Source organism: Anolis carolinensis, chromosome 4 (genome assembly GCF_035594765.1).
Source record: "Anolis carolinensis isolate JA03-04 chromosome 4, rAnoCar3.1.pri, whole genome shotgun sequence".
Classification (NCBI taxonomy): Eukaryota; Metazoa; Chordata; class Lepidosauria; order Squamata; family Dactyloidae; genus Anolis; species Anolis carolinensis.
In genome coordinates this window covers 243,322,014-243,334,050 of record NC_085844.1, presented here as the reverse complement: position 1 = coordinate 243,334,050, position 12,037 = coordinate 243,322,014, and the positions used below count along the sequence as shown (strand labels likewise).

General features: G+C 42.6%; 1 protein-coding gene across 4 annotated transcripts in view; it reads right to left on the bottom strand.

The window, feature by feature from the left end:
* LOC100555207 (DEP domain-containing mTOR-interacting protein) overlaps window positions 1-12,037 on the bottom strand; it is a 32,996-nt gene continuing 20,959 nt past the window's right edge. For 2 of the 4 annotated variants that reach the window (XM_003220680.3, XM_062979040.1), the window contains 5 exons: window positions 10,937-11,122; window positions 9,678-9,818; window positions 6,700-6,770; window positions 4,092-4,196; window positions 1-1,840 (listed from right to left, as the gene is read on the bottom strand). In XM_003220680.3, the coding sequence (XP_003220728.2) occupies window positions 1,715-1,840; window positions 4,092-4,196; window positions 6,700-6,770; window positions 9,678-9,818; window positions 10,937-11,122 (629 nt within the window). In that variant the 3' untranslated portion in view covers window positions 1-1,714. The other 2 variants (XM_008110191.2, XM_062979039.1) reach the window with 2 other exon arrangements.

The window sequence follows — 12,037 nt, the reverse complement described above, 5'->3', positions numbered from 1 at the left end:
TCAAGGGCAGAGGCAGATTGTTTATTTCTCCATTAGTCAAACAAGGATGTCAGCGGGAAATTTCTAAAACTGACATACTTCTCAGTTACAGATATGGACATTTTATAGACATTTGAAAGAATAGTTATTGCTGTGATTGGTACAAATTATGATTCCTCAATCTTATTGGTTTAAAAATACATTCATTGTTGTAAGGTTTATAGTTTGTGATTGGTGTACAGTATGGTGGGAAACTTAAAGCTTTTCATTCTTGAGTCTGTCTTCTATATCTGTCCACCATCCACCTTTCTGCCTGTGTGAGCTCATTAAATGTGAAAGGATGACTTTAGGGATTGATATTGGCCGGCATAGTGGAAGATGTCCTTGCTTGAACAATGGATGGTTATTTCATAATGATGGGTCTGAATTTTTTTAACAACAATCCAACATATTGTGTGTGGGATTGAAATGCTCCCAACACATACTGCATTCTTATCTTTAATCTGTTGCTGGGGACTTGGCTGTGCCTTCCTTTGGATCTATCAGATAGTAGGAACATGTTGCTTAGCTCTTGTTCTTTTTTGGACTTCTGAAGGCAAGGGAGGTATCTATAGGTTATTCCTGAGCATCAAAACTTTTGAGGGTCCCAACTTCAAATTGCAACATGACACATGGAACCTTTAAAAAGGAAGGCATTCCTCTTACAGAATGTCTGGAGGCAAGGAAAGACCTCAAGACCAGGATTCATATTTGCCTGTTTGTATTATTTAGGAACAAACTGGCTGGAAAATTCTGGGAGTTGTAGTCCCTTCGGCGAGATGGTTGGCGAGGTGTCATTTCCAGTTTATGCTGTTGCCTGTCTTCAAGGTATTGGGATTGTGAATTGGACACAAATATCTTTCCAAAAGCAGTTAGAAAATCCTCCTTTCTCCTCCAGCCACTGTAGGGCGGCTATTACACCATCGTCTCCAAACAGGAAGCGATGGCTAGTGATTACCCAGCAAAGGTTCTTTGAGGAATGAAATTTTAACAAGTGCTCCTTTCAAGTCTCTGAAAAGCCCCTTCATGAAAATTCAGCAGGACCCAAACTCCAAGCGTCAGGGAAGGGTCATGAGCTGTGAGCTGTGGTTGCCAGATGGAATTGTCTATTCATGAATGTGCCGCAGACAGATCTAACTAAAGACAGCAGATGAGAACGGCATTGAGGAGTATAACTTGGGGAGGACAGCATTTGAATATATGAAGAAAACTATAATTTGGTATGCTGTACAATTTTTGCCGCAGGGCCTAGAAAGCAAAAGACTTGGGTCCAGGATATCCTCACATTCCCTCTTCACACATGAGATCGTTCTAAGTCTAAAACTGTTATGTATTCCTCCATGATGTGCATCTAGTCTGGGTTTCCAGTTCAGGATCATACAAAATCTGAAAACTAAGGATGGAGTCATTGACCACCATGCAGCATGTACCAACCACAGTAGAGCTTAAATGCCTCGAGAGGCATCAGAGACCATCTGTTCTTGGAAGCAAAGCAGGGTCAGCCCTGGTTAGTACTTGGATGGGAGACTGCCAACAAATACCAGGTGCTGTATGCTATATTTCAGAAGAAGGAACTGGGGAAACCACCTTACTGGACCAGATTGCCTTTGGCCTGGATCTCATCCATGAGTAACAAAGTATGTTTCCAGTCTCAGACAAATAGATGTGTCAAAAAGGAATGGCCCATTCTTTTCACTTATTCAATGCCTTCCATAACTTCCATTACAAGTGTCCGAGGCCCTGTCATGATGAGACTACTGATGGTTTGGTAGTCCAAGTGTAGAACATATATCCCGTTCACAGAATAAACAAACTGGCACACCTAGAAGGAGAAGGAGAAAGATGCATTTACAACTGGGGTTTCCACAAAAATGTTGCTTATGCAATTGTAATCCCAATTTCTATGTATTGTTGTGAAAGCTAGATGGTTAAGTAGATATGAAGAAAACCAACCCATTTGAAATGCAGTTCAAGAAAAGGGTTGTGAGGATACCACGGACAATTAAACGGACAAATAAATGGGTCATAGAACTTATCAAGCTTTAATTCTCCCTAGAAGCCAAGGCTAAACTGAGACTGTTGTACTCTGGCCATATTATGAGAAGAAATGACTTGCTAGGGGGAAAAAACAACAATCTTAGTAATATAAAAGGCAGTAGGAAAAGGAGAAGAATGGGCACAAACAGATAGATGGACTTACTCAAGGAAGCTATGGCTGAATCTGCAAGATCCGAGTGGTGCTGTTATTGAAAGGGGATGATGGATGCTATGTGTTTTTCCCTAACATGGGATCTAATGTGACTTCAAGGATTTGAAAACAAGATAAAATTAAAATAATATTTTATAAAAGTTTTAAAAGAATAGCAGTATAATTATTTTTTAAAACATGGTTAAAGTATATTTAAAATATTTTTTGTGTCAGGAGTGACTTGAGTAACTGCAAGTCACTTCTGGTGTGAGAGAATTGGCCATCTGCAAGAATGTTGCCCAGGGGATGCCCAAATGTTTTGACGTTGTACCATCCTTGTGGTGGGAGGCTTCTCTCATGTCCCCGCATTGGGAGCTGGAGCTGACAGAGGGGTCTCATCTGTGCTCTCTCCAGATTATATTTAAAATATAATAAAATGCAAGGGATATAGCACACCATGCCACTCAGACCTTGGGAAAATCACACACTCTCAACCTTAGAAAGCTTTGCAATAATGTAGCCTTGGGGTTTCCATAGGTCAGAAATTATTTTAAGGCATAAAACAACAATTCTATTAGAAGACTTTTGGAAATCATAGCATTTTTATATGAAACATCCCCTCTCTCTTTCCCTCCCTCTCCTCAAAATCCTTCCAGCAGCAATTCCCCCTCCCTATTCCTAAAAAATCTTGAGAAAGGAATGCAAAAAAAAAAAAAAAAAACCAAACCATTTACTTTTGGCTCAGTGGGCTCAGGTGGCATTCACACCTTTCATGCTTGAGTAGGAGACAGAGAGGTTTTGTGTGTTAAGCCATACATTGCGATCTTTACTAACTCATTCCTCAGCTTCCAGGTGCCGATAAGGAGAATATTCATGCAGTTTTCTGCAACACTTAAAGCATCTAATTTGCTATTAAAACTCAGATGTGACCAATATTGTTCAAAAGAGACCTTTCAAGGAAACTACTGTACTTATATATTTGGATAGAGTGGAGGTAACATGATGAGATAGCAGATAAAAACTGAAGGTGTCAACTGAAGGCTGTGGCGCAGGCTGGTAAACAGCTGCTGCAATAAATCACTCTGACCATGAGGTCATGAGTTCGAGGCCAGCCCGTGGCGGGGTGAGCACCCGTCAATTAAAAATAAAAAAAATAGCCCCTGCTCGTTGCTGACCTAGCAACCCGAAAGATAGTTGCATCTATCAAGTAGGAAATAAGGTACCACTTATAAAAGTAGGGAGGCAAGTTTAACTAATTTACGACGTTGGAATGAGGAAGTGCTGTCAGAGTGGATGATGAAGCAGCTGCTCCCCCCTGTGGCCAGAATCGAACATCCCCTCAGGAGAAGGTTAAATTGCCTCTGTGTCTGTCTGTCTGTCTGTCTCTGTCTCTGTTCGATGTGTTTATGGGCATTGAATGTTTGCCCTATATGTACATAATGTAATCCGCCCAGAGTTCCCTTCGGGGTGAGAAGGGCGGAATATAAATACTGTAAATAAATAAATAAATATCTGGCTATTTTCCAAAAAATAAAGATGAACTTTTGTTATTGTTCCTAGTTGCCTTCAAGTTATTTTGTGATTTATGGTGACACTAATAGAGGGGTTGCCTTTGTCTTCTTGTGAGGCTGAGAGCATGTGCCTGGTAGGTTTCATGGCCAAGTTGGGAATCAAACTCTGGTCTGCAGAGCCGTAGTCATTATACCACTCTGACCCTAACCTGGAATTAGTGCATGGATTGTCTTTTCTTAGGAGGAAAAATGTCCAGCTAGAAAACCCAAAACAGAATATTGCATTAGAATAAAATCAACCTTGTCACCTATTGTTATACAAGGGGTATCATGTATGTTTCCTTGTCTTATGGGGCTTAATGCAAAACTGGTACCTTCATGCCAGCAGCAGCTGCTGGTCCTCCTGGATCTACAGCCTGGATGTGACAGGGTTGTCCTCCACGCACCACAAATCCCCAACCAACTGCATCTCCCACAATCTGCCAACAGAAGACAAGAAACAATTGCAAACATTTTCTTTACTCAACATGATTGCAGACCCTGTAAAATGTAGCTTTGTCTGCACCTACACCAGAGAAAATAATCTCCAAGTCTGTTCTGGATACACCATGAAGAATCTATACATACCACAAGGAATCACCACAAAGTTGTTTTGAAGTGCACACAACTAGCCAGACTAGCAGGTGCAATGGCACCAGTATCCTGTCCTCCAAGAAGCCACTGCTGCTGTCTCACCAGCCAGAAACAGTTCCCTGGCACAGCCTTACTGGTGACATCAATTCTGAGGAAGTTACAACACGGTACCCTAGTCAATAAAACCAACATCAACAAGAAGTCTTAGCTGCTTCTGGCCCATAAAACAACAAGTTGTCCATACATCAAAAGCCCTGCATGTTACTCCAGATTTTCCTGGAAGTTCTGGAGTAATCTGCAGTTCTTCTCGTGAGAAACTAAAGGCTGGAAAAACTTGTTAAACTAGCTGTATGTCATGTGGACTCCTTGCAGCAGATAAGAGGTGACTACATTTTATTTGACTCATGTAGACATAGGGAAAGTCACCAAGACAAAAGCACAAATATTTTCATATTATATTACCTATAACTCAAAATATAATTTAGGAGTGCCCCAGCCGTAATTCAGTCCAGGAAGTGTTCTGTTGGGAATGGTGTCTCTTTCATCATGGGGACCCTGATGGACTGTGGAAATGGTGAAGGATTGCTTCAATCAGCTAAGAGAAGTGATTTAACTTTGCCTTTGTCTTGAATTTTATAGCTGCACCCCAAATTAATATCTTCATAGATTCAACAAACTGGTGTTTTAGTGCATCTGCAGCTATATTTCCTTTTGACAGACTCACAATGTATTCTGGGGGCACAGCATTCAATTCTCAGCATCTCCAAATAAGTGGAGGAGTTCATAGACTCTGGAGAACTGCTGCCAAGTGGAGATGTCAGCAATGCTTGGCTGGATGGACATAGTCAGACAGAGCTTCCTGACCTTATTAAACGCACAAACAGTTTGATACAACATAACAGTATGATACAAGGAAATTCCAGTGCAATTTAATCCAATGAATATAGCTACATGGAGTCCCAAGCAGAAATATGTTTCCACAATTTAAATGTCTTTTGGGGTTTTCTGATTTTATTCTGAATGTGCATATAAGCATGCACACACAAACACAAATAATGCACACATAGAAACCAAACAACCATTCCTATTCTACAGTAGACTCCATAATTCATTCATTCATTTATTCTCTCTCTCCCATTCTACATTTTACCCCAACCGCTGGGTGACTACAGCTAAGATCCAAACCCAAGTCAGGGGAAATGATACTATCACAGCCCCTGGTGGGCAATGGGTCAAACCCTTGTGCCAGTTGAACTGCAGACCAAAACATCAGAGGTTCAAATTCGGGAAGTGGGGTGAGCTCCTACCTTTCAGCTCTAGCTTCCTATGCGGGGACATGAGAGAAGCCTCCCACAGGATGGTAAAATGTCAAAAAAATCCCCCTGGGCAACGTCCTTGCAGACAGACAATCCTCTCATACCAGAAGCAACTTGCAGTTTCTCAAGTCACTCCTGACATGAAAAAAAACCCCAAAAAACTATAGTTCTTCAAGCCATGAGCTCTGCTATAACACTAAAAGGTAAAGGTTTCCCCTGACGTTAAGTCGAGTCATGTCTGACTCTGGGGGTTCGTGCTCATCTCCATTTCTGAGCCGTCTCAGAAATGCTCATCTCCATTTCTGAGTTGTCCGTAGACACCTCCAAGGTCATGTGGACGGCATGACTCCATGGAGCGCTGTTACCTTCCCGCCGGAGCGGTATCTATTGATCTACTCACATTGGCATGTTTTCGAACTGCTAGGTTGGCAGAAGCTGGAGCAACAGCGGCCGCTCACTCCGCTCCCGGGATTTGAATCTGCGATCTTCGGTCTGCAAGTTCAGCAGCTCAGCGCTTTAACACACTTTGCCACCGGGGCGAACACTAAATGGGCTTTAATGTGTCCTGCACTGTTGGGTAAACTTTTGCCATCTCCAATCAAGCCATGAGCTCTGCTATAACACTAAATGGATTTTAATGTGTCTTGCACTGTTAAGCAAACTTTTGCCGTCTCCAAAGCTTGGGAAAAAACATCTCTAGAGGCTCAAACTCCCAGGAACATCAAGTTCTTTGTGGTTTTGGGAGAGCTGGAGTCTCCCAAAGGTAACATTTATCTGCTCCAGCTCTCATGGGCTGTTTGTGAGCTTCCCAAAGGTGTTTAAATTGTCACTGTGCAAAGCTAGATGAGAACTAGATGACCATCACTTTGCCCTATCAAAGACTTCTCACTTATCATCCAAGAAAGATTTTACCACTCGATTCTTCTGCTTGAATGTACTGGCCTTAAGTGAGGCTTTGGTCTACAGCACGCCGTTAAAAGGACTGACTTTGGCAAGACTGTTAATGTAACATTCTGATGACCGGGTCACTTACCGTGAGCGTTTTCTTGACATACGGGGCCCCAGGGGTCAGCAGCTCCTCATTGGTGATGGGTCTCTTTAATACTTGTATGGGCAGGGAGGGGGAGAAAGTGACAGATCTAATCTGAGAGCCAGGTATTCAAAAGAGTAACATAGCAGAGTGAAAGTTAAAATGAACCAGGAACGTTAAGCAGATAAGACAGATACATTTTTTTCTGTGCACACAGGTGTTTCTCGATGGGGCAAAAAGCACAGCACATGTGTGCAGGTACAGACACAGCTGAGTCAAGGTCAAAGTCAAATTACGGAGGAACAAATGTAACTCATCAGAGTTCGCCTTGGCCCCTGCAACATTTCAAAGAGAAATTCAAATGCAATAGAAAAGGTTCAGCACAGCTGGATCTTTGGAAGAAGAACGAGGGAAATCCATTGCCGTGCTGATGATCACAGGCTGACCTTTGAGCCTCTACTGGTCAATGTGATGGACTGGGATTACGAAAGTGCAACCGAGGCACAAAGAAAATGGAAAGGGAAAGAGACATTTCCTAGGTGATGGATGGGAGATTAGATTCAGGGTTTTAGGGTATGAATTTATGGAAATGCACCCGCTTCTTCAAAGGACTTGAGGTCAGAGCTTGGAAATATTGCCTTAAAGCAGTGGTTCTCGACCTGGGGTGCCCGGATGTTTTGGGCCTAAAAATCCCAGAAATCCCAGCCAGTTTAAGAGCTGTTAGGATTTCTGGGAGCTGAAGGCTAAACACATCTGGGGACCGCAGTTTGAGAACCATTGCCTTAAAGGTATAACTCCCAGAATCCCACAACCAGAATGGTCAGCCAGGATTCTGGATATTGCAATCCTCAAAGTAAATTTCCCATACACTGCTTCAAATAAATGGCACTGAATATGGGAGAAACTGATTATAGCTGGCCCTCCGCATTTGCAGGTTTAACATTTGCAGATTTGATTATTGGCAGATTTGATTAATATGGTCTCCCTGGGAATCTCCAGGCCCTCCAGTGCAACTGTATGGGCTTGCTTTGAAAGTTGATCACTGGAGCCCCCATCTACACTGCTATATAATGCACTTCCAAACTGCATTATTTGGCAGTGTGGATAGGGATACGTATGTTGGAGATTTCTAGAGACATGTTCCCTCAGAGAAAAAATTGATTCTTTTAATTTATGTTTTTTCTACTTTCACAGAAGTCCTGTGCTCATACCACCAGCAAGCATAGAGGGTCAACTGCAGTTTGATTCATCTGCCCAGGCTCAAGATGTTGAGCACTTAACCCTCTCTAGATATATAAAATCTCTTTGTTTGAGTTTGAATCCCTGTGTAATTGGGTATTCAGCTATGATTTTGTGCTGAGTTAGGGTTGCCAATTTTTCCAATAAAAGCTCTTCGTCTTTTACAGAAGCACAGCAGGCATGTTTTTTCATGCTCTGAATTATTATATTCCTTGGCCTGGGTAGTATAGATGAAGAATTTCATTTCAGCTCATTTTTAATGGATTTGCATATTTGGGATGGCAGAAGTAAAAGTTTTCAACACGGAAATATGGGAGATTTCCCCATTCTGAGACCATACCAGAAAGTAGAAGAACAAGAGATTGGATGGCATTTCTATTTGCTTGCCGCATTTTTAGAGGAGGTGCTCCCTCCAGTGGTGAAAGTCCATCTGTGGCCATGTCATCGTCTACACCAAACACTTTACTCTGGTTTATCTCTGCCTTGGAGCAGCTCCAGATCCAGTATATACCTGCTGAATCCAAGGCCAGTGTCCAGAACACAAGGCCAGTGCCGGGGCCACATTGGACCCACTGGGATGTGCCCTTGTCCTCTGTGTCATTTCTGCCACTCCCCAATGGTGGCTACAGAGTTTGCTGCAAACACCTGACTATTGTGGTTGCATCGTCTGAGATCATAACAGGGTGCCTGCATGATCCACACGACGGGTGGAGTAGAACAGAAGATAAAAATAAAATATATCTATCTAAAAATAGAATAAAAATAGAAGGCACCTAATATCTTTTTTTAAGGAGCCCCCAGTGGCACAGTGTGTTAAAACGCTGAGCTGCTGAACTTGCAGACTGAAAGGTCACAGGTTCGAATCCAGGGAGCGGAATGAGCGCCCGCTATTAGCTCCAGCTTCTGCCAACCTAACAGTTCAAAAACATGCAAATGTAAATAGATCAATAGGTACTGCTCTGGCGAGAAAGTAACAGTGCTCCATGCAGTCATGCTGGCCACATGACTTTGGAGGTGACTATGGACAACGCTGGCTCTTCAGCTTAGAAATGGAGATGAGCACCAACCCCCAGAGTCGGTCACAACTGGACTTAACGTCAGGGGAAACCTTTACCTTTAATATCTTTTTACTTATTAGGTGACATTTGAAAGCACAGTTGCTCCTCTAGAAGGAATGAAGCCTGACAATTTTCTGGCAGAAAAGTATAGGAATTTTGTGCAAGGGGAAATAAAAGTGTTAAAAAACCATTTGATAGCCTGCTATTCTTCTTTTCAACCCCAAAGATCAGTAGTTCCTCAAAGAGTTTAGCTCCCAAAATCCCTGACAGTTGGCAAAGCTGGCTGGGATCTGGGACTTGAAGTCCAAAACACCTAGAGGACCAAAGATTGGAAATCAGTGTCATAGAAACTATGGCTGGACCTACACTTCACTATATCTCAAGATCTGATCCTAGATTATCTGCTTATCCCAGATTATCTGTCAGTAGAGACGCATATAATCCAGTTCAAAGAAAATAATCTGGAATCAGATCCTGGGATATAGGGCAGTGTAGAGCCAGTCAATTTTGCAGAACCACACAGAACCTATATTTTACACCTTAGCATTTCAGATTTCTGTATGCAGTGCCTCTTCTTGTAGGCCTTCTTCTGGGCTTTGCAATGAAATCTTGACCAACACCCTCTCTGATTATATGTCAAACTTTGTGTAAAAAAACAGATTAAACACAAGAAGAATTTCTCACCAGATTTGGGGTTGCATTCAACAGCTGGCAGGAGACCCAGACTTGGAGAGAGATTGAAGTAGGCATTGGCTCCACCAGCAAGCGAGGTGACACTACTACGTCGGACTGCAGAGACTAGTTTGATTTCTTTATTGGGCTGGACTGAAAGAGATAAAATTGAGTTTACATTGCTCTCTTCTCAAGGAGAAAATTAAGATTTGACTGATGCTGAAGAATCTGAATTTTGTCTGTGAAGTTCAGTTTCATTAGACTGTGAAATATGTCATTGTGAATCAATGGAGAAATGGTGTGTAAGAGGCAAAAATTTAACTTTCTCCTGACAGCATAAATCCTCCCTACATTTCTTCATCTTCTCCATCCCCAAGCAAGCTTCTAGACCTGATACATAGTGTCACAGCTGCTTTTAGTGCCTCTCTGGATCTATGCAGTTTCCAGAGGCCACTACACAATTTTTAATCAAAATACAGCTAAAAGGTCCTGAAAATAATCCAAAATGCCCCCTGCCAAAATACAGAAACATCTATGCATCTTAAAAAGCAAAACTATGGGAAGTTAAAACCAGATGTGATTTTTCATTACCTATGAGATGGACTTTCAACCCTACCACAGTTGTCCACTCCTGTTCTAGCTCTATGTTTATGATAATTTTTGCCACAGGCTAAAAAAAGATGTGTTGGGTTGTTGTATGTCTTTCAGGCTGTATGGCCATGTTCCAGAAGTATTCTCTCCTGATGTTTCGCCCACATCTATGGATGTGTTGTCGAAGGCCTCTGAGGATGCCTGCCATAGATGTGGGCAAAACGTCAGGAGAGAATACTTCTGGAACATGGCCATACAGCCCGGAATATATACAACAACCATTTAAAAAAGATGTCAGTAGTGGATGTTAATGGGACAGCAGGAGGTGAGGGATGAGGATCAAGCACCTCCTTCATGCCTATAATTCCCTGAATGCTCAAAATATGAGGAGAGTGGGAAGGACTTAAGCCTCATATTCATGCTCTTAATGCTGGGTGAACAAAAAAAATCACTGGGTGATGGAAAGGGTGAAGCACTCAATTCATACTCCAATTGGAGGGTGAGCAGAAATCTTGTGAGCAAGGGAAGTGGTTAAGACCTCTCCTTTTACCCAAAGATGACAAATGTAATCATCTTGGACCCAACGTGCTAAAAACAGTCAACATCCAAGTTTTACAGATAGGTGTTCATGCAATAAGACCATACTCCAAACGCCCTATAGCACCACAATCCAGAGTTACCTGAGAGGAAGCTAGAACTGTTCTGCTCGGGGTTGAGTTTGCGGAGGCAGAAGGGGCTGTCAGGGCTGTCTGAGGATGCCCTGAGCGAGTTCTCGTTGAGCAGCTCTGTGAGGCGCCTCCTTCGACGGAAATTGATGCGAAACTGATAGAGGAGGTCACTGTCATAAAACTGGTGCCGGCCGGAAACTGAAGAGACAATGGGTGAAAGAACAGGATACAGAAGTGATTCTTCCTGGTTTGTCAAAGGCTTTCATGGCTGGGATCACAGGGTTGTTGTATGTTTTCCGGGCTGTATGGCCATGTTCCAGAAGTATTCTCTCCTGACGTTTCCATAGATGTGGGTGAAATGTCAAGAGAGAATACTTCTGGAACATAGCCATACAGCCCGGAAAACATACAACAACCCTAGTTCTTCCTGGGCTTACCCCTCCCCGGAGAGGGCAAATGAGAAATCGTCAGATCATGAGGTCAACCCAGGCATGAGCAAACTTCGCCCCTCCAGGTGTTTTGGAGTTCAACTCTCACAATTCCTAACAGCCGGTAGGCTGGAGATCTTAGGTTTGTCCATGTCTGGGTTAACCAGTCTTCTATTATTAATCTGGGCTGTGGCGCAGGCTGGTAAAGCAGCCTGCTGCAATAAATCACTCTGACCAGGAGGTCATGAGTTCGAGGCCAGCCCGTGGCGGGGTGAGCACCCATCAATTAAAAAAAATAATAAAAAATAACCCCTGCTCGTTGCTGACCTAGCAACCCGAAAGATAGTTGCATCTATCAAGTAGGAGATAAGGTACCACTTATAAAAAGTGGGGAGGCAAATTTAACTAATTTACAATGTTGGAATGAGGAAGTGCGGTCAGAGTGGATTATGAAGCAGCTGCTCCCCTTGCGGCCAGAATCGAACAGCCCCTCAGGAGAAGGTTAAATTGCCTCTGCGTCTGTGTGTCTCTGTCTCAGTTCTATGTATATGGGCATTGAATGTTTGTGTATAATGTGATCTGCCCTGAGTCCCCTTTGGGGTGAGAAGGGCGGAATATAAATGCTGTAAATAAATAAATAAATAAAATGATTATTAGTATTTTCTCTCTCTTATCTTGACCTTTT